We start from the raw sequence: 23089 nt of genomic DNA, 5'->3' as shown, positions 1-23089 counted from the left end.
CTGCTGTTTGTTCCGTGTCTCTGACTGTTTTGTCCCTTGTTTTCCTGGCTTATTCCCTTCCCAGTGCTTATCCCACCAAGCAACTTGGTGTTGCTTGGGTACCCGCCTGGGGATTACGTCCTTCTGTGCTCTTACTTATTTATTGTTTGTTTCAAGTGCTCTTTTTAGTAATCTCTTCACCAGCGGAGCCTGGGGTGTTTACATGAGCAGGTGTCGTGTCTGTGCTATTGACTAAGATTGTATTTCTAGAATTAACTCTGATAGCCACTAGCTGCACACAACTCTTGAGCCTTCGAAAGGTAACTAGATACATTGTAAGTGTAATGCTAAAGTACACACTGGAATTTAAAGACTTAGTATGAAAGAAAAATGGAATATTTGTTTAAACATTGAAATAAGGTTTTGGATATTAAAATTAATCATATCTTTTTCATAATCTAGCTCCTAGAAAATTTTAAATTATACATATAGCCTGTGTAGTAGTTTTTGGACCCCATAGCTGTGAATGCACCCTGGTCACATTCCCTTCCCAGTCCTCCTGGTCTACTCCACCCTTGTTAGGCTTCCAGTTCTTCTCTTCCTTCTACACTTGAGAAGCTCCTATTCCTTCTCTTCCCCCATGCTTACTAGCTGCCCAGGCTCTCAGCTCAACAGCCTGTCCTGGGCGTCCCTTCTACTGTGTACTTGTATCTCTGCGGCCTGAGGTCTTCTCTAGTTGCTCTTACAGCAGTAGTCTTTTCTTCTCTATCCCTCCATCTGTCAATTGCCTTTGCTTCCAGAAGCATCTTCCTAAAAGACATTTGCCAGTTGTAATTCTGCTGTGATAAAATAACAGAATCTTTACAATGGCTTCCCAATTAACAACTTACTAACAAGAAATAACAAAAATATTAAAACTTAACAATGACTTCCCAATTGTGGAAGTGGGATCCAGTTTCCCTAGCATGGTTCCTGAGATGTAAATCTCAACCCCTGGCATTTTGCACATGGTAGAAATACCCTCATTATTTACAGGCAGTCTCCTAGACCTTCATTTCTATTTTTCTAGGTCTCATTTTCCCCTCTAGGTTCTCCACCACTGTAAAGTTTATGGTCACTGGTAGAATTTCTGGTACTAACGCAACTATTTCTTAATAGGTTTAATCTTGTTCAGCGAACAGCCCAAGCGTGTACAGCTCTGGCCTTTAATCTTCGTAGGAAGTCTGAGTTCCTTGTGGCATTAGCTGATTATTCTATTAAATGTTTTGATACAGGTAAGAAGTCCTCCTGGTTGTCTTCTGAAGCAGAGGAAACTGCAGCCCTGCAGGCTGCAAGGCCCTGACTAGTCTGTGTAGCCTCAGCAGCAACCCGTTTAGAGTGCACAGAACTTAAGAAAGCATTGTCCATGTGACTGACTACAGCATTAATACAGGATGTACATTAGAGCCAGCCAACGGGAGAGATGCTTAGGGAAACATCTGGGAGGCTTCTAAAAGGATGCTTCCATTGTCTTCAGTGGTGAGTTACCCTCCCAGCATCTACACGCCAGGACTCTGCTGGATGTTGCTGAGGCAGGAGGCTCACTCAATCTTTGGTGTCAGGAGTTTTAATTGAGAATCTATTGTGCAGACATAGTTAATTGAATTATCGCCTGTGTGTAGATGTGAGGGCGATCTGATTGTAACATCTCTCATCCCATTATCACTAGGGTTGAAGGATTGTCTATGTAGCTGAATCCCATTTCCAGTTCTCCTACCTTCCTGATGCTCAGTCTATTAATGTTGCTGGTCCTTCTGGTGAGAGCAGCCCCAGCTCTGAGTCCTTAGCAGAAGCCATTTATTTGTGGCTAAGGTTGACTGAATAATTAGAATATTCCTATCATGAGGGAGTTAATGATTACCTCCTGCGTGTGGACATATATGAGACTCCTCTCTTTCAAGGCCAAATTCCTTACTCTACAGGCATTCTAAAATAACACAAACAAACAAGTCCCACATATTTCATGGAAATATGGCAGAATTACAACTGGCAAAGTATATAAATATTTTAAGTTGGCATTCTGGAGGTTTATAGATTAAGCGAATCACAAGTGAAAAGAAAAAATTTAATTGTATTTTTTATTACTAAATGATGGTATTTAATAATTAGAAAGATGTAAATATGATTAATAATAATAGTGACAATAAATAATTATATTGTATTTATTCTTTTACAAGGGCTATTTTCTGACTCTATATAACTAATTTATTTCAATCCTAATAATGCAACTGAGATGGATATTATTATGATCACCATTTTGCAGATGAGAAAACAGACAGTGAAATTTCTTGATCAGGGTTCCAGATTTATATAAAGCAAAGCAGGCAGAGTTTGAGTTCTCCTACCTTTTATAGCCTACTCTCTCATGGAGCCTGACATCTCATTAAAGTCCTTAGATGTTATCTCCAGTTTCTAACTTCCAAGTCACCTTTTTTCTTTGTGGCCAAATCCTGCTTCCTCACAGCATCCATTAGTAAACAAGGATTCCTGTGCCTCCTATCCCCACCGTAGCAAGATTGTATCCAGGGTTCTAACAGCCCCTGGCTGACCTGCCATCGACTTCTCAGTAGCACTTAAAACCTGGGATTGGCCAGGAAGTCTGATGTGAGACTGAGTCTCCTAGGAATACCAAGGAAGCTGCTAAACCCAGGATACCTCAGTGGTATGACTGCCTGAGCAAAACCTGAGCAATGGCAGCATCACTTGACATGCTGTCCTGAAAGGGAGCAATCTCAGGGCACCATCCCTAGACAAAAGCGTAGTTGGCCAGCTTTTAGTTTTTTCAACATCAGAAAAAAAAAAAAAATTGCACTTCATTTAAAAAAGGGGATTTTTTTTTTCCCTCCATAAGCTGAGAGGGACAAAATACTGAACTGAAAAGTAGTGATTTAACTGTAGCTTTATAAAAAGCTCACAATGTTATCCTCCCTCTTTTCCTTTCATGCAGACCAACAGGAAGGAATGAGTAACAATCGCAGACATTAGGCAAGTGTTTGGAAGCTGCTGTCTCCCTAAGGAACTCATTGTTTTGTCTTCAGTTCTGACCTCCTTCGTATCTTAGTGGTTTTAAGATTTATATCTTGCTTGCTTTCTCTCCTCACTTCCATTTTTCTGGAGGAATTTAGATTACAAAACTGATGTGATATAGACAACTTAGAAATATTCACAAAAGTGTAAGGATAAAATAAAACCTTTAGTTACTCAGTAGTATTTATCATGAATAGTTTTGGTATATTCCCTACCATCCTGTTTTCTTCTGTACACATGCATATATAGGAATACCACAAAGTCAAAACTTCCATTGACTCGTTGATTGATTGATTGTTTGAGACAGAGTTTTGCTATGTAGCCCCTTGCCTAGACTTCACTGTGTAGCCCAGGCTTCAAATGCAGAACCTTTCTGCTTTAGCCTGCCATGTGCTGAGGTTTATACCACCACACCAGGCCCAAATTCAATTTTAATTCTTATTATCTGTGTGGCTTTATTTAATTCATTTTTTGAAATAGGATCTCTCTGTGTGGGCAGAACTGGCTTCATATTCACTATGTTGCCCAGGCAGACTTCAGGCCTATGGTGATCTCCCTGCCTCAGCCTCCTAAGTGCTCACAGGCGACAGGTGTGTGTCACTATGCCTGGCAATATCAGTTCTTTAAATCAGATTTATCCCGTTTTCCAAATCTGTTGTTGTTTGTCATAGGACTTGACAGCATCACCAGCTGCTTGTATAGCTGCATTAGGACCACTGGAGTGCAGTAGTTCAGTGTCTAGATGTGTGTCTCCATTATTGATAGTTTTTGAATTTGCTCCTTTTCTCTATCGCCTTTTTCTTATTTTTAAGCCCCATTTCTTGTCTGATTCTTACAACAACGTAAATTAGCCCCGTCCAATCTCTTCCCCTCTTCCAGTGTATAGACCATAGCCTCAAACAGAGGCCCAGACATACCATTCTGCAACATAAAGCTGTTACCATATGAATACCCAAGCTCTAGTGTCCCATTGAGGCTATTCTTAAGCCCTCTGTAGGCCTCACCTGAAACATCCGTGACTGTATGTTACTGGCACCCCACGGTAAACGTTAGCCACAGACTCTCCCTTTTGCTCATGTTAAAGGAGGTGCCATTATAACTCCTTTATGTCCATCAGCTGAATCAGACCATGCATAGTGTTCAGAGTGGTTTGTGTATCAGTGAGGGATGCTTTACTGACATAAGAATTTCACTCCAGTCACTAAGGAGCTGGTTAGCTGCATGAGAGGACATGAATCGTCAGTGTGTTCCATCTCTGTGCACGCATCCGGGAGATACGCCATCACTACTTCCTCTGACACAGCTCAGCTCTGGGACTTGGATACTTTCCAGAGGAAAAGAAAGCTGAACATCCTCCAGTCTGTTGGGATACAGAAGGTCGGTGACTGTCTTGCTATGGGCTTCTCCCACTGGTCCCTGGGTCAGGATTGAGAGGAGAGGTGGTAGATATGATTCAGGTGTCTCCAGTAGCTGCTTCTCACAGCACAGGCACAGTAGGTCAGGACTAAGTGTTGCTTACCGTTATGTTCAGAACACAGCAGAGGAAGTGAGCTTTGCCTCTGCCAACCACTCCATCCACAAATACAGTCCTTAGATTAGCAAACTGTTCACAAGGTATCTATCCTAAGGATCTCTTGTGACCCATAGGCCTTAAGTCCCATTTGGCAGAGAAGGATGATGGGCAGGGAATATATATACATATGTGTGTATACATATCTGTGCATATATGCATAATATTTTAGTTTATTTTTAATTATGTGTATATGTCTGCATGGGGGTATCTACACATGGGTGCAGCTGTCCATGGAGGCCAGAGGCGTCTGATTCCCTGGGGCTGGAATTAAAGGTAGTTGTGAGCTACCCAGTGAGGGGGGCTGGGTCAGGTCCTCTGCAAGGACGATATATGCTCTTAACTACCGAGTCATCTTACAAGTTTAATTAATATATGCTTTAATTCTTTTAAATTATTGTAGCATAAAACTTCCACTGTCATAAGTGACAGATCTTAAGACATTTTGGGTTAACATTAAAACATTGAAGATGTTTTCCAGTTTTGCTGTGACCAACTTTAAGCATAGAGCAGATCTATAAGAAGTTCTTGGTAAACAAGGATGCCTGTCATCTAGAGTCCTTCATTAACATGTTACTGTCCTGTACAGTCCATTTCATGTTCGCATAAAGTAAATTTAAATGCAAACGTCCTTGTCCTCAAGTACTGAAGCCTGCATTGACTCATCATGGTTGCAGTCTTTGTTAATAGAATATTGACCTACGAAGTGCTTACACATCATTTGAGTGTAACAGATGCATACACTTGGGACCCGTGTGTGGTGGTCCCAAGAAGTTTTCATCATATCCTTTGATTTTTTTGTTTGTTTGTTTGTTTTCATTTTTTTAACCAAAGGAGATGAAAATGTAATTTTTATTGTGGATTCTTTTTTTTTTTTTAATTTTAACATGTAAAACTTACAAAAGATGAGGCCATATTGAGTTGACTCTTCCATGATGGAAACCACACAATGGGAATGACCATTAAATGAACACTGTGTTCATTTAATTAATCCAGGTAATTTCCACTAATATTTGGGTTCAGAACTATCTGATCTTAAGCAAATGGTGTTAACAGTCATGTGACTTTTGCTGGTAGCAATGTCTGCTTGCTTCCTAAACTTAGAAGAAAAGATAACCCAAGAATAAAATCCCTACATAGTGAAGCCAAATTTTTAAGGAGTAAGTTGACCAAAAAATGTAGCATACATCCAAGTAGGCATCCAGAGGGAAAGCCAGAATAAAGCAGGGCAATTAGTTAGTGTCCTATCAGTGGCCGTCATTAGCATTTTGCTCACCAGGTGACTGCCAGCTGGTGAGCTGAAGGTTAGCTGGGGAACGGTGTGCTCAGAAACAAACCAGTGCTCAGTATTGCTAGACTAGATCCAGCATACAGAAATACTAACTTGAATGTCCGCTTGGAGAGAGCCAGCAATCTCATGCATTGAATTCTTTTCATCACTACATTTCTTTATACTCTTTTCTTAATACGTAATTACAGAAACCTATAGCAAGCTGCTGTTCAGTGTGCATCACTTCATTGCTCACTTACTCTATCCTCTCATGATATGTCTGAATTTTTTTACTGTGCTTTTTTTCTATTATAAAACTCATGTAAATTGAACTATTTGGTAATAATTTATACAAGGCCTGTTTTATATATCTTCCTCCTTTTAATCACTAATTAGTATTCCATATATAAATATGATACCTTTAAAAAGATTCACTTATTTGCTTTCAGGATTTAGCTTTTTCCCACTCTGATTAGCTAAGTACTATTTTCAGGAGTATCTTTGTCCCCGATGACATTAATTGCTTTATTTAGGCTAGGTTGTAATGTGCTGTTGTCTTTTTTTCTCTTCATTATTTAATATGAGCAGCTAATAATGCATGTCAACTAAAAATTTATTACATGGGTCTCTATGGAAATCCCAGAGTTCTTTAGTTTGCTTTTAATAATTAAAAAGAAGAAGAAGAAGATAGAAGTTGTAGCCAAGTATTCATAAGAGATGTGGACCAAATGCCTTAGTAGGTCTTCTCTTCTTTAATTGCTTTAGCATTTAGATTGAATTTTAAGTCCCAAAGCAGAGAGACATAGGAGTTGAGCCCTCATTGGAGATAGTTGTGGAATAATGACAAGAAGCCTTCTGCTCTTCTCACTGGATGTCAGTGTGAACATTGTTTGGTCACTCAGACATTCACTTAAAAATGTCTCCAGATTTTAGTAGTATAAGAATAAAATTGGAACTGGAGGGATGGCTTAGAGATTAAGAGCACTGGGTGTTCTTCCAAAGGTCCTGAATTCAATTCCCAGAAACCACATGATGGCTCACAACCATCTATAATGAGATCTGGTGTCCTCTTCTGGTGTGCAGGTATCCATACAGACAACATTGAATACATAATAAATAAATAAATATTAAAAAAAGAATAAAATTATACATTTATATATATTATCTATGTACTATATAACTATAGAGAGTTGCTATAATACATGCATATAAGTATATTGTAAAATAATAGAACACTGTAGCTGGTAAGTTACCAGCAAACTCTTTAAAAAAAAAAAAAGACAGTTGGGCAAACAAGATGGCTTAGCAAGTCATGGCACTCATCACCAAGCTTGATGATCTGAATTTGATCCCTGGGACCCACAGGATGGAAAAAGAGAGTGACCCCTGCAAGTTGTCCTCTCCCCACCGTGTGTGCTGTCACATATGTGTAAGCACAAACACACATGCACAAAAATAAACATAATACAAAGCCAAAAGTATATATCCCTTCTAGATGTAACTGTTTAAAATGTAAAATAGCCTGGGATGCAGCTTATACCAGTAACCTCAGCACTCAGGTGACCACAGAATTGCTCCAAGTTCAAGGCTAACCTGATCTGCAGAGCCACTTGCAAGCCAGCCAGGGCTAATGTAGTGAGACCCTGCCTCAAAAATAAATGGAAAGATTCTTCACTCCCAACTAACTTGAATGTCCACTATGCAAAGTTTGGAGATAGCCAAATAGTTTCTGTTCCTGTTGTACAGTGTTAGAAATGGACGTTAACTGTAACCCAATCTTCTAAAATAAAATTTTAATTCTAATCTAAATTTTTACTGACAGGATTTTTTTTCCAGGTTTTGATTTTGTAATTTAAATGTAACCTTTATTTACAGTGATGACCCTTTCACTATGAAGTTAATGTCATAGTGGCACTTTTAATCTAAAACAGTGTTCCATTCTGTTTTTCCTGTGATAACGGTTTTTTTTTAAAGGTCAGTGGTCTTGGGAAAAGCCTCACAGCCTGCACTGGTCCTACCCTTAAATCACTGCTTAGCTTGTTTTCTGTCCTCTGTATTTATTATAAGCAAGAAGTTAGTCTCAAGGCTTGAGCAGATTCCTGGTAATCTTCTCCACAAGTTATTTTACCCCTTGTAAGATCAAAAAAGATTGACTTCAGTACTTTAAAGTGTTTAGTACAATTGTTATTATCATTTCTGTCTGTCTATGTATCTATCTATGTATCTATCTATGTATCTATGTATGTATGTATCTATCTATCTATCTAGCTAGCTAGCTAGCTAGCTACCTACGTAGTTAGTGATGGCCTTGAACTTGTGATTTTCCTGCCTCTGTCTCCTGTGTGCTGGGATTATAGGCATGTGTAAGCATGCTCAGTTTATACAGTGCTGGAGCTTGAACCCAGGGTTTCATGCAAGGTAGGCATGCTTGCTACCAAATGTGCTGCAAGCTGAGCCTCTAGATGTGTTCTTTAAAATCTCGATAGTAATACTATTTTTCTTTTAATAACATTAAAACTCAGAGGGTTTAACTCACTTTATAGCAAAATATAATCTGACCTTACTTAACTGGCAGTCTAATCTGAACTGGACTGGCAGCAGCCTAAAGCACAGATGTGTGGGAGGATGAGCTGGTGGCTGGGTATGTATAGCATGTGTGGTACGTATCATATCACAGAACCTTCTCAAGTTGGTAGTGGCGCTAATTCTGAAACATCTCCGTTGCTAAGACATCCCAATAAGTGACCATGGATCTTTGCTCTCAAAGTGTTGTTTTGTTGTTCTTGGGTGTTGTGGGTTCTTTTGGGGGTTGGGAGGAGGATGGGAAGTGAACCCAGGGCCATGTGTGGGGCCAGTGCTTTGCTGAGGAGCTATGCCTCCAGCCTCTCGAAATAAGTGCTGCTTTGCACTGCATTTTGTCTATAGGGTAGGAACAGTGCTGGAAGTCAGCCGGGCACAGGGGTGCACACCCTGGGCTCAGCTGCTCCAGAGGCTGATGCAGGAGGACTTTTTTAAAAATATAATGCAATATTTTTAAAATTGTTTTTGCTTTAGTGCATTTACTGTGTGTGTACATGCGCATGCACAAGCATGCATGGTATGCATGTGGAGGTCAGAGAACAAGTTTCAGGAGTCAGTGTTTTCTTCTACCATGTAGGTCCCAGGGATGGAACTCAGATCATCAGGCTTGGTGGCAAGTGCCCTTACCCACAGAACCAATCCTCTGGAGGATTTTTAATTCAAAGCCAGCCTGGTCAACTTAGTGAGAACCTTATCTTAAACAAAAACCAAAACAAAAACCATTTTCTAAAATGGGCAGTGATAGATGCCAGTTGTTGAAAGCTTCGCACCCCATGCCCTGACTCACTCCCTTCCCCCTTCTTCCTTTTAACGATGGACTCTGACTGCAGCTGATGCTGGTCCAGAGCTTGAAGTGGGGTCCAACTGGCCTAGCGTGCCCAAGTGCCGAGATTATACTAGTGTAGTCCACCAGAACTGGCTTAATAGTGATTTTTCATACTGCTTTCCAAGAGGAGAAACTGAAATTCAGAATCATTAATCATTGATCACTCGCCCAGTGTCAGATAGCTTATGAAGTGGTTTTGGTATGAATCCAAACCCGTCTCACTGCAAGTTAGTGCATGGCACCACATTGTGATTTAACTGGAACCTGTCACAGAAAAACAGAATGGGTCACTGTTTCAGATGAAAAGTGTCATTCTGAAATTAGCTCTAGAGTGAACTACCCAAGTTTCTTTGAGAGTCTGGCCTGTCCTTAAGGTAAGTAAAGGCTCCATTTAAATAACAAGAGGGAAAGCGGTAACTCTTGGTTCTTGTGATGTGGAGTGGTAGTACTGGGGACATATCCTTGTACTTGTAATCACTTCTGTTCATGTATATGTGAGAACAACTTATGATGCCTATCAGAAAGTATTTCATTAAGAAGGTTCTTGCACGGCACTCCATACAGTGAGCACCCCTTACGTGCCTGGGAATTATACACCTGGCTTGCACTGGTACTATTACTCTCCTGGGTGTTTGCTGTTGCTCTGGTTTTGGTTTTGTAGTAACATCAGGTCTTACTATTGGCGCAGGCTGTTCTTAACTTACTCCCCTGCCTGTCTCTGCATGCTGTGATTATGGGAATGTACTGCCATCTCCGGCTTTGGTTCTTTCTTGTTTTAGTTTTTCAATTTTGTTTTGTTTTAACACAAAGTATTGTATATGGTAGGCAAAACTCCAACCACAGAGGAGAAGGCCTGAGTGTCTTAATTTGGTCATACCTCTCCAAACTGACCAGAAAATGCTGAGTTGGATGTGCTCACCTCCCTGAGGTGTGCATCTTGGAAATGTGTCCCAGCTGTGGCCGTGTTGCTGTGTAGCAGAGCCTTGCATTGCTCTATCCTTAGAACAGCGTTCTTAGGAACCCTGAGAGAAGAAGGGACGTGGGAAAGGAAAGGTGTACAATTAGGGAAAAACACCAGAAAGCCTTGCTCTGCAGCTCTCCGGCTTCCTGCAGAGCTAGGAAGTAGACCCTCTACTGTGATACTGTGTGGTGATGTACCCAGAGACTCAGCAGAGCCTAAGGACCAGGCCTGTGTTCTCAGCCATCCAGAACTGTGAGCTAAATACACTTACTTTACAAACTACCTTGCCAACAGGAGTTTGTCATGGCAACAGAAATGACAAATACAGAAAGCTTAGAGTTTTCATATTCCACAAGACAACGAGTCTAGCCCCTTGAACTCAATGCCCCCATTCTGCCGCCTGCACATTTTGTTGATTTTTTTTTAAGTTTTTTTCTAAGTACTTAATGTTGTCAGGAGGTGACATTATCTAAATAATAATGACATGTTTCATTAAGAACAATTTTATAATCATTAAAATCTAGCAATTAAAATCACAAATCTGGTAATGAATAATCATGCAGGCAATGATCTTATCATAGCTATTCACCTAAAATAGCAGTTGATGCTCATTAACTTCTAAGCCTTTGCTTCTCCCAGTAGGAATAAACTTTATTACTTTTCTACAAAAAATGACTGCTAATTAAAATAAGAATTTTCTGAAGTCACTTTTTGACACCAGTTTTGAAAGCGTCTTTAAGACGTTCATTACAGATTTAATATATTCATTGCAGATTCCTTTATAAGCCCATGTTACAACAGAAGGTCCAGCGACGGCTTATGGCAGTGTGAGCCCAGCACAAGTGAGAACTGGGCCCTGCCTGCTCTGTCCGCATCTTACATCTTACATACTTTGGTTACCCTTTTATTGTGTCTTATTGCTGATGACCTTGACTGGATAATTTTAACTAGTGTTTCATATGCTGTATTGCTTATACATGTATATGAATGGTATATATTTGTGTGTATCAGTGATCAGTTTCAGTGTTTTGGTTTTGTTCTAGGTGCTAGGCCTCTGGCCTGCTAGACAGTCACTCTACTGCTGAGCTGCAACCACCCCCTAGCCCTAGCAAAAATTTTGTATTCAAAAGGAAACACTGGTTAAAGCTTATGAAACAGAAAAGTGGGAAATAGAATAAAAGATTCCATTTTCAGCTTTGCTATCAAGAAATTCCACCCACAGTTCTCCATTAAATTAGTTAAATCTCCGATAAAATGTGATTATATAGATAATATTTACATTTATTTTCACTTTTTCAATTTTTCCCACAGGACTGACTGACTGTTTGTTTGTTTGCTTGCTTGCTTGCTTGAGACAGAGTTTGAGACAAGTGTAGCTGTCCTGGCTATCCTGGAATTCACTGTTTAGACAAGGCTGTCCTGGAACTCGCCTGCTTCTGTCTTATGAATAAGTTGACTAGGTCGGGAGGAATGTTTTTCAGGCTCAGGAGGCATGTTGTATTGTCCTGTTTAGCATAGAGTATGATAGAGCCTCTTCCTGGGCTTCCACCAACAAGTAGTATTCATTAGCATTGTTGATAGGTTTTGAAACGTTCGTGTGACTGTAGAGGTGTGATCCCTGAACAATGTGGGTGTGTTTTGATAGACGCATTGTTGAGCAGTTTTGTTGTATGAACATGGTAACATGCTTTCAATCTAGATGATGCAGGTCAGTCACCCTGGGGGGCCTCTTGATGTAGGCATGAAACAAGTGAGCAGGAGGTGTCTGAAGCTGTTGCCAGGATGAATCAGCATACTTAAAAAAAAAAAAGTGGGAAGCCTATAAGCCAAAGTAATGTAGGTGCATGAACTAAAGCGAGTCATGCATTATTCCCATGTTAGGCCCTGCACGGACCTGCCTTATACTTAACTTAATGCAGGCTTGTTTGTGTACCCCAGCTTTACCACAGACACATGAATGGTGAGTTGTGCTGCAGCGTTACGACACACTGCGAGGCGACAGAAACATTTCATCTTCATTACATTTCTGGGACAATAGGCAAATGACTGTATAGTCCACAAATACATGTGTGATTTTATATGTATATGAATATGTTCATTAGTTATAAAACATGACACAAAGATATCTAATTTTCATCTGAATTTTTAAATACAAAGTGACAAATATTAAATTGATATTTAGAATTTTGTATATTTCTTCATCATTGTAGTCAATTATTTTTTAGTTAAAAGGGTTTACATTTATTTTTGTTTATTATAGCAAATAAAATATTGGTCTTATGCTATCATACGTTAAAATGTATTTTCTCCAGTATAAGAGAAGATTGGTTTAAAAAGGAGAAAATGACTGTGTATAATTCTAAATTGAAGAGGACTGTGGGGACCCCGGTGAAAGGTAACTAACCTCTCTGTCTCTAGGTTTTCTTTCTACCATTAAGTAACATCATCCTCAGCTGCTTTAAAGACAACTCCATCTTTGCCTGGGAATGTGATACTCTGCTTTGCAAGTACCAACTGCCAGCTCCACCTGAAGGTTCTAGCATGTTATACAAAGTGTTTGCTGTGACCAGGTGGGTAATGGGCATTTTTAAGAATTTTAGTTTCTGTTTAAAAAATTTTTTTTCCATTCAGTATCTTGAGAAAATTTTTTTCTGATTTAGATGTGATCTGCATAACATTTATTTTCCCTTGATTTAGTTTCACTTTATTGTGTGTGCAGTTAAGTATACATGAAAATGGAGAGACGTGAACTCCTAAGGACTCATCAGCTCTAACAGTTGTCAGCTAATTCTGGTCCTGTTTCTGTCTCTGCCTGTTTCTCTGCTGTATTTTTTAGGAGCAAAGCTTACATGTATCATTTCATTGGCAAATATTTTAGTGTATATTTCTGAAAGATAAGGCTAACTTTAGAGAACATAACCATAATATTATTATAAATTTTCTATAAATTAACAAGCACTCCTTAATATTGTCATGTAGCCATTGTTCAGATGCCAGGGGCTGGTCTAGTATCTGGTTCTATTGACTGCTGTGCTCCCATCAGGAACACAGCAAGCTTTACACAACTCATTTGGTTGCTGTGTCTCAATCCTTTTTTCTTGTAGACAGGCCTCATAAATTAATCAGTAACAGGAACAAGGACTTGAAGACTTAAATCAATCCTTAGAACCCATGTTTCTTTGACCCCCATACCCTGAGGGAGGAGGAGCCTTGTTAGGCCACAGAGGAGGACATTACAGCCAGTCCTGGTGAGACCTGATAAGCTAGGGTCAGATGGAAGGGGAGGAGGACATCCCCTATCAGTGGACTTAGAGAGGGGCATGGGAGGAGATGAAGGAGGTAGGGTGGGATTGGGAGGGAATGAGGGAGGAGCTACAGCTGGGATACAAAGTAAATAAACTGTAATTAATGTAAAAAAAAAAATTAAAAAAGAACGCATGTTTGTTCATTTGTTTTTAAAAAGCTAGATGTGGTAACTTGTTCTTGTAATCACACCACTGAGACTGTGATGACCAATGGGTCTGTGGAGTTTGCTGGCCAGCCTACCCTAGCTGTGTGCTAAGTCCCAGACCCTAGAGAGTCCCTGTTCACTCTCTCTCTCTCTCTCTCTCTCTCTCTCTCTCTCTCTCTCTCACACACACACGGGAGGATGGTGTGAGAACACAATTGTTTCTGCAGTCTAATCTTGCTCTGTGGTGCTGCTCAGTGTGATCCTTTGTCGCTTCCATCCTCTGTACGCTGGAAACCCCTGTATTTTCTGGAAAATGAGGCTTGACTTAGGTAAAGAGGAAGATGTGGTGGTTTGTGCGCTTCCATCAGGAGCAGCGTAGGCCTCTATCTCTTGGGACGTTGGTGGCATTTCTAATCACCACCTACACCAACATGGTGTGAGATACTCCAACAATGGTGCTGGGCTAGTTCTGTTGTCTTTTCTTGGCTTATTAGCTCTCCTAGCTCTGTCACTCTTGGCTTATAGATAGTTTTAGTTCTGCAACGCGCCCCTCACTAACTAGTTCCTTTTCTATTGTTCCTTCATTTCTGGTTCGCTCACTGTTCACTTATAAATTAGAAACGGTAAAAGCAAGTATTCTCTTATTGGTGCTTTGCTTACTTTGGCATAGCTTATGGAAAATAGTGGAAGGCACATTTCTTAGTTGTTTTGCTGTTATTTTTGTTTGTGCTTATTTGCATTGTTTTTGAGACAGGATCTTACTCTAGCACAGGCATACTTCAAACTCATGGCAGCCCTCCTTCCTCAGCCTCCCTAGTGCTTCTCTTTTTTTCTAAAACCAGTTTTCAGAGTTTTTTAATTTATTAGAATCTTCCAAAGATGGCCACTGAACTCTTGTTTTCATCATTAATCTTTTCAAACTCATGGGTTTACCTGGGAAGTTTAAAGCCACAGTAGTTCAGAGTTTTAGTAATGCCTGGTTCTCTCACTTTGCCGAACACTTAGTTGTCACTGTTGTGACAAATTGTTCCAGAGTGTTCCAAACCTAAAATCAGCTATTTCTCTAAGGAGAGAGTTTGATGTGGTAGGAAATGATGATTTGAAACCCTTCATGCCAGGAGGATTCGTCAATTTCTATAAGCCTTTCCAGGCCCAGAAGAAATACTAGGAAATGGGTTGGTTTGTTGCATATATTTACTGTTTTCTGGGACAGGGTTTCTCACTGTAGCTTTGGCTGTTCTGAAACTCACTGTGTAAACCGGGCTGGCTTCAAATTCACAGAGATCCTCCTGCCTCTACCTCCCAAGAGCTGGGATTAAAGGTGTGCACCACCACCTGGCTAATAAATTCATCTTTTAAAAGATATATTTAAAATATAAATGCTCCTCAGCCCCTAATAACTCATCCAACAACTCCACACCAAACAAGCTAAATAGTGCTTTAAGGCAGTGGGTAAAATCCTAACTCTTCAGTAAGCTGAGCACCCTGCTTGGTCCCCTGGCCACAGTAGCATAGCCATGTGCCCAGAGTTGCACATGGCCAGAGGCACCCTGGTCAGCATGACTCTAGGAGCTCAACCTCACAGGAAGCTCTGCACAGAGTGTGGCTGCATAAGCCACTCAGCTGGTCTTGCTCTCCTCACTGTTTGTTTTGCTTTTAAATGTAGAGATGGCCGAATGTTGGCTGTTGGAGGCAAATCCAATCACCTGCATTTGTGGTGCTTGGAGGCCACACAACTCTTCAGAATCATCCAGATGCCAACGAAGGTTCGAGCTGTTCGCCATCTGGAATTCCTGCCTGATAGCTTTGATGCTGGATCCAATCAGGTTAGTAACAGAAAGAGCAAGACCCGGCTTCCAGACCTGTGTGGGCTCTGTTGTTCATGCACTTCTCTCTTGCAATAACCCTTTTTCTTTGGAATTCTCACATTTACACACTGTATATTAGCCATGTCCTTCCATACAACCTGCCTCCAGTCCCCATAATTCCCGTACCTCAGCTCCATCTCAGCTCCATCTTCATCAGCTCTCATGTAACTTATGATGGCTCAACTGACTCAAATCTAAAACTGACAAATAATTACTGCAAATAATTGTTTTAATTTTATTTTAAATTAAATCATAGTGGTGAATGCCGAAGTTAAATTCAGTACATGCTTTATGTTGTTATATACACACACACGCATGCAGTTTGTAAGCATATGGGTATCTTATCTGTTTATTTAAGATTTCCGACTTGTTCATATGTTCTTACGGTTGGAATGGTAAAATTTACAAATAGGCGTTGGTGGTGAGCCTCATCCCATCTCCTGTTTGTGTAGCGATGCACTCCCCTACAACTACTGTTGTTACCTATTACGTTTCCCCTCTCTACACAGCCTTACACCTTCGTTCTTCATTTGGAAATTATTCTGCAGTTATTAGTGGTATAAAACCTCTTTCTTTTTCAAGACTTCATAATATTCATAATTTTCTTTAAGCTAACTCTCTGTTATTGGGCACTTAACTGTTCTTAGTCCCTTTCTGCTGTAAATAGTGCTGTTATTTTCTGTTTTGTCAGCACTAAAATTTTGCAATGTCATTTTTCCTGTTTGTAGGATAAAAATCCCAGAATTGAAATAGTTTCACAAAGGAATCCGTAACTAGGACAGGATCTTTGCAAACTGACCTCAAGACAGCCTCCGTCTGCGGTACCTATGGAGGGCTGTGCCCTGCCAACCAGCAGGCAAAGAGCATGCTCTTCCTGTTGACACCACCGGACAACTTTTGTTAAACTGCACAACACTGGAATGTCAAAGAACCATGTGAAGTTATACTTGGAGCCATTGTCCCCTAGCCCACAGACAGCAAGCAAGAGGGTTTAATGTAATGTTTTCATTACATGCTTTTACTTTTTCAAATTATATGACATAAATTTAAATTTTTTTTCTCTCGAAGACTAGCTTCCCACCTACTCCTCTGCCATAATCTAGTATACAACCCATAGTTGCAGTCCACTCTCCAAATATCAGAACAGCTGAAGATGGGCATGGGGTGGGGAGCTTCACCAGGACTGCATGCATTTCTTTCCTCTGGCAGCCAGTGTGCAGGTGAGGGTCAGCAGCTGATCCCTGTGTCTCAGTGGAGGTGGCCCACCCGCCTGGGGAAGCCAAGGCCTTCCACATGTGTGGTCAGAGCCAGACACATCCACATGAGCCAACGTTGGTGGTTTTAAAATGTGTAATGGCTCACTGTAAATTGAGCTGCCCTCTTAAAAATTATATAAAATGAATATATTACTTTTAAAATATATCAACATGATATGCATATAAATATCTACATATGTACATAGTCTCTGTATATAGACTTTCAGGCTTTGGCTTTTAAATGTTAAGGCCCCATTGTTTCTGTCTCCCTAGGTTCTTGGTGTGCTAAGTCAAGACGGGATTATGAGATTTGTCAACATACAAACTTGTAAACTTCTCTTTGAAATTGGGAGCATTGAAGAAGGAATTAGCTCATCAGTAATTAGCCCACACGGTCGGTACATAGCATCTATTATGGAAAATGGAAGTCTGAACATATATTCAGTTCAAGCTTTGACACAAGAAATAAATAAGGTATGTGAATCATCAAGTAACTGAATCTGCTCTGGGCACTGCAGTATTTCCTCTGCACTATCTCCTGACTTCTCTGGGACACAGCTGTCTTTCTGGATAGAGTCCCTGCCTCTTTAAGAGCTGCGTCTCTAGCTCTGACTTCTCACCATGCCTCTTCTTAGCCTGGTGCCCACCCCATTCAGTGTCACCTGTGGTCTTTAATTTCATTGTCTTCATTTCTGTTTTGCTATTTCTTATCTTGTAGTTTACAAGCCTTGGAGCTCTGTGGCCCTTTTCTTTTCTTTCTTTCCTAATCTAGGGACTCGCAAGTTATAGAATTTATTACATTTGAGATATGTCTCCTTCAATTTTTTTCTTCAGAGACTTGAATTTTTTTCAGACAGTCTCTACCATCCACCTATCGTCTATCTATCAACTATCTATCCGTGTCTGTCAACTATCAGTTATCTATCATGTATTTGTCATCTCTCTGTTACTATCTATCAATTACCTATCATGTATCTATCCATCATCTCTGTTGCTATCTTTCTATCTATCTGTCTATTCACTCTCTAGCCATGTCTATCATCTATCAATTATCTAGCATGTATTTGTCATCTCTCTATTACCGTCTATCAATCATCTCAATTACCTATCCTGCATCTATCCATCATCTTTCTGTTGCTCTTTCTACCTATCTGTCTATCTATCTATCTATCTATCTATCTATCTATCTATCTATCTAATATTTCTATCTACTGCCTGTTTATCGATTACCTATGATGTATTTTTCCATCAGTTCTGTTACCATCTTCTCTATTACTTTATCTGTTTTATTATTTGTTCATCATCTGTCAACTATCTTATCATCTATTTGTCTGTTCTGTCTGTCATCTGTCTCTGCCACCTCTTCTCTATCTTGGCCTTTATTAACTAATTCCAAATTACAATAATTTAAGCAGATTTCCTAAACTCAGCCCTCATTGTCTACCCCTCCTACCAGTCCATCTTCTCCACCACATTTTTCCAAAATAATGCTTTCATAATCATTTCTTAATTAAATGTTCACTGAGTGTGTGTGTAGGCACATGTACAAACGTCAGAGGGCAGCGCTCAGGAATGGTTTCTCTGCAGCTACGTTGGGGGATCCAAGGCTAGAACTCAGGTCATCAGGCCTGTGTACAGTTGTCTCTGTCCTCTGAGCCATCTCCAGCTTACTGTATCATTTCTTAATACTACTTGGTGGGTTTCTTCTTGTTGCGTTCATTCCACACTCATTTAATACCTTTGGTCCCAGCTGAATTGAATAGGGCAAGGCTTTTATTGTTTCATCTCTCCTACTACAATCAAAGTATCTTTCATAGTCTGTTGTACAGAGTCATGAGTTTTGCGGTTTATATGTTGGGGCTTTTTGTAGTAATTTTACTGTTTATACTGACCCCAAGAATAGTGCTCAAGCTCAGTCTGGTGTTCTTAAGCACAGGAAAGCAAGCTGTGTTGTGCCTGAAGGGAAGACATAGATCCTAAACTCACGTAGGCAGTCCTGGTGCTCTTAGCTTGGAAGTCAATAATGTATTTCAAGTAAGGTATCTTTAAGCAGAAACACATATCAAAACAATGTATGTTTATCATTCAGTTGATGAAATGTGAATGAGTCTCCCTGGAACTGAACTTTCTTTTGGAATCAGTGATTCTGTTTTCACTAATTCAGTACGTAAGGTAATTCAATATAATTATATACTTCAAATGACAAGAATCCTCTATGTGTTCATGTATGTGTATTTGTGAGTATGTGTTTTTTATAATATGGGATTAGAATCTGTTGTTCTTGTGTATAAATATATAAAAGATACAGTTATAGATACCATAGCTCTGTGCTTTTAAATATGTTGGAACATGTAATCACCAATATATTAAGTGCTCTGCTGAGGGTCTTTAGCCTCTTCCCATGATTTTCTACTCCTAAGTACTAAAGGAGACAGGGGAAGGGACTATGCGAAGCTGTTCAGAGTGAGTCACAGACCTCCTCACAGTGCTGGATGCTGAGCACACAGCTTGGCGAAGGAAGGCCAGCTCCAAAGTGGACCTTCTTTTACTTTTAGGGCACATCAGCCAGTGTCTCTGTGCTGTTGCAGCTGCACAAATATCTAGCCACGTATCCTGTACAAATCTCTGCTTGTTTGTGTCCCTGCCTTCTGTTTTACTTGGTTATCTTGTCATCTGGTGTTGTTTTAATGAAGTCAGTGAATTCTTATGTATTCATTACAGAGGTGGGTCAGACCCAGTCATAGCTCTAGCCTGGGGGAGATTGTGCTTGAAGCCAAGGATGAGGCCTCAGCAGGGGAAATGACTAAAATAGAGGCTTTAACAAAAACTTAGAAGAATAGATTGAAATCACAGAATGAACAGTTCAGCATTGTTAAGAGCTGGCCATAATTTGGTCAGATTGTTTTGATTCCCAAGATGAAGAATTAAATCACAGAAGTGGGCACCGTACTTTGTCTTTTGAACTCAGGCTGTGTGACCTAATTTGCTCATTTCCTTTGACTAAGGAAAATCATTTTATTTCAAAAGGAGTACCAATTATGAAGAAAATGTTCTAGCGAGTCATTTTAGTTCGAGTAAGCTGACTGTTGGATTTTCCGATCTGACAGCCCCCTAAAAATGAGCTCTTGGGTTCCGGGTAGTGTTGCCTGAGCTGCCTTTCGCAGTTGATGCTGTAAGCGACTGGCAGCCTTGCTGTGCAGACCACAGGCTTTGAGCTCACGCGATGCAGGGACCCCACATTCTCTCAGAGGACCTGCACTGGAGTCCCGGGCCTGTTAGGGTGCTTTCATTCTTCTGGGCCATCCGTCTAGCCGTGCCCCATCTGTGTCCCCATCATGTGCTGACTTCATTGTGCAAGTGGGAAGTGGTTTGTTATTGTAGCATTTTGAGCCACCTTTTGGGAATAAATACTATTTGTTCCTGTTAGCCATGTATTTATTGACTCTTTAAAGGAATTTGGCAGACATGTGCTGTGATTTATTCATTAGTAAGCATTCTGAAGCATTCTTAAACATTTTTACTTAGATCTTATGCCTAAAACTAATTGTATAAATTAATCATGCTATTCGTGTAAAGTTGGTGAATCGTGTATGAATAGGTCTGCTGTCCAGGAATCGCCAGTGGGAAAGGTACATATAGGTACATAAATACATGGAGCCTTTTCCTCTTTTTTCAGCCACCTCCTCCTCTATTTAAAGTGATTGAAGATTTGCCCAGTAGTTCCAGTAATCTTAAGATGAAAATAATGCCAGGAAGAGTCCAGCGGTCAGCAAGATGTAAAGAAAGCAAAATTCAAACTAGAATACTCAAGCAAGACCTGACCAGTAATTTAGAAAACAAGGAGGTAAGAATACATTTTAATTTAACTCCAGCTTACCATGACCTTGATGAGGGCCATCTTGTGACCTCTGGGCTGGTGTGTGGCCGATGATTTTGAGGTGTGCTAATCTGAATCAAGATGTGTTACAGTAACCTGTCATGCTGGCTCACACTTGTAGTCCCAGCACTTATGGGGTAGAGGCAGGATTGTGAGTTTGGGGTCAACCTGCGTTAACAGTGAGACACTGTCTCAAAACAACATATAACAAACCCTCATGACCTGAGTTCCATCCTTGCCACCCATGTAGTAGAGAAAGCAAACTCTTGAAATTGTCCTTTAATCTTCACGTGTATTGTGTATGTATGTATGTAATGTACACACATACATATTCACATTGCACATACTAAATAAATAAATGTTTTTAAAGAGTGCTGTAAATGTGAAACGCATGCAGGAAGAAAGCAGGAAAACTAGACTGTAAAATGTCTTATTAATTGGTGATTTCATATTGATTATGTGTTAAAGTGATATTTTGATTGTGTTGGGTTAAAATCATTATCAAACTGGATTTTTTTTCTGTCTCTACTTTTGTTAATGTACTTGTAAGAAGGTTTTAAGTTCCATCGTGACTGTCCTTCTGTATTTCTGTCAGACAGTGCTGCCGCAGAAGGTTATGGGGAGGGGGATAGGAAGCTGCTTCTACTGCTCCCTTTGGAGTCTGTCACTGTGCTCCTTGGAGGCAGCCAATAGCAGGATGGCCTTGAGGGAAAGAGTTCAAATGGTTTTGTGTTTTAAAATCTGAGTGTATGTGAGCATGTGTGCGTGTGTGTATAGGTGCGTGCGTGTGTGCTAACCTTGTTGAGATCAGAGGAAGACTTTCAAGTCAGTTCTTTCTACTTTGGGCTTCAGGTCAAACTCAGGTCACCAGCCTCAGGCAGCAAGCACTTTTACCAAAGCACTGAGCCTCTTGTTGCCCTATGTTTTTTTCTAAAATGGTTTTTCTATTTGTTTTAATATTTTTTTCTGCAAAGCATATATATTTATTTGAAATAGAAAGAAAATATAAATATTCATAGAAATGTTTAATAGTATCTTCAAGGAACTTTTTTATTGACAATAAAATACACATGTGAAATGCACAGTGAAATTTCACAAACTGAATACACCTATGCTACCAGCAGCCACATCAAAGAGTGGAATGTTCCCACCCCCTTCCAGACGTTGCCTGTTGCCCACGTGATGATGCTTCTTGCTGGGCAGAGTGAGTATTGGGGTTTGAACCCTGAAGCACACATATATACTAAGTATGTGTCCTGCCACACATCTTAGCCTCTTGATGTGCCATAGGTTTGTTAGTAAATACTGTCAGTTTTCCTGAGTTATTGAAATAATTCATATTCCTAGCAGCAGTGGAGAGAGTTCTAGTCATTCCATATCCTCAGCAACACTTGGTATTTTTCACATCCATTTTAATAAAGTGTTTCTATAAGCATTTAAATTACACAACTTACACGTATGAAAAAATGTATAAAGCAGACTACAGCTTAGTGAAAATCTGATCTCATCAGATGTTGGGTGTCATCGTGCTTGGTACTTCGTTAGGAGGGCAATACGAAGTGAATTTCCTGTGCCATGCTTATGGCTGTAGGTGAGGGTAGGAGAGAGGAAGCATGCGTGCGCCAGAGTGCAGGGGCAGGGATGGTCGTGGTGTGTTCAGTTCTGTTCTGTTGTTTGAGACAGTATCTCACCTGCAGCAGCGCAGGCTGGCTCCAGACTCATGACCCTCCAGCTCAGCTCCTGACTGCTAAGATTGCAAACATGTGCACCCTGCCTGTCTGTGTGCTGTGTTCTAAAGTTTGGAAGCTACTGTGAACTAGATTACCATGCTTTCAGTTGCATAATAATTGTCCCTTACTGGTATTATCTTTTTATAGAATAAATTGTCAGAAGGATTAAGTAGAAAACGTTTGCAAATCTTATTAAAAGGCTACGGGGAATATCCAACAAAATACAGGTAAACCTCAAATTCCTTCATTCTATGCTTGAGTTTGGTCTGATGGGTGTTACTGGCCCTTAAGATCTGCTTACACCTATGTTTGTTTTGTAAACCTGCCTAAGACATATCTGATTGCCTGATTAAACAACCTATACCTGGGCAGGGCAGAATTGGGTAGGTGCGGCTAAGGTTCGGCTTTGGACGACAGAGAGGATGACAGGAGACAGACAGGCGGAAGACAGATGGACAGAAAGAGAGGAGGAAGAAGGACACCAGGATGTGTTAGTGTGGAGGAAAAAAACACATGGGCCAAAAGATAGGACTCCAATAATGGCCTGGAAAAGCCCAGATGAAAAATAAAAGCAAGTACCATGGAATTATAGATGGAAGGTAGACCAGATGAGGAGAATTAAGGCAGATGGCATTGACTGGGGGCTGGGAGATGG

The 23089-nt window shown here is 40.3% G+C and overlaps 1 protein-coding gene across 13 annotated transcripts in view; it reads left to right on the top strand.

Moving 5' to 3' along the window:
- The window catches only part of Tbc1d31 (TBC1 domain family member 31), a 61169-nt gene that overhangs the window by 8313 nt on the left and 29767 nt on the right, over positions 1 to 23089 (top strand). For 8 of the 13 annotated variants that reach the window (XR_009593704.1, XM_021645254.2, XM_021645248.2 and 5 more), the window contains exons 3-9: positions 1138 to 1253; positions 4244 to 4422; positions 12671 to 12822; positions 15370 to 15529; positions 17101 to 17301; positions 20504 to 20671; positions 22582 to 22661. Coding sequence is in view for 12 of the 13 variants with exons in the window: in XM_021645254.2 (XP_021500929.1) it covers positions 1138 to 1253; positions 4244 to 4422; positions 12671 to 12822; positions 15370 to 15529; positions 17101 to 17301; positions 20504 to 20671; positions 22582 to 22661 (1056 nt within the window). In the remaining variant the exon portion in view is untranslated. Of the gene's footprint in view, positions 1 to 1137; positions 1254 to 2965; positions 3004 to 4243; positions 4423 to 12670; positions 12823 to 15369; positions 15530 to 17100; positions 17302 to 20503; positions 20672 to 22581; positions 22662 to 23089 lie in introns of those variants that run through there. The other 5 variants (XM_060389399.1, XM_021645251.2, XM_060389402.1 and 2 more) reach the window with 3 other exon arrangements.

This window comes from Meriones unguiculatus, chromosome 8, assembly GCF_030254825.1.
Source record: "Meriones unguiculatus strain TT.TT164.6M chromosome 8, Bangor_MerUng_6.1, whole genome shotgun sequence".
Lineage (NCBI taxonomy): Eukaryota > Metazoa > Chordata > Mammalia > Rodentia > Muridae > Meriones > Meriones unguiculatus.
Note: the sequence above shows the minus strand (reverse complement) of the source record. Positions and strands in the feature narration are given on the sequence as shown.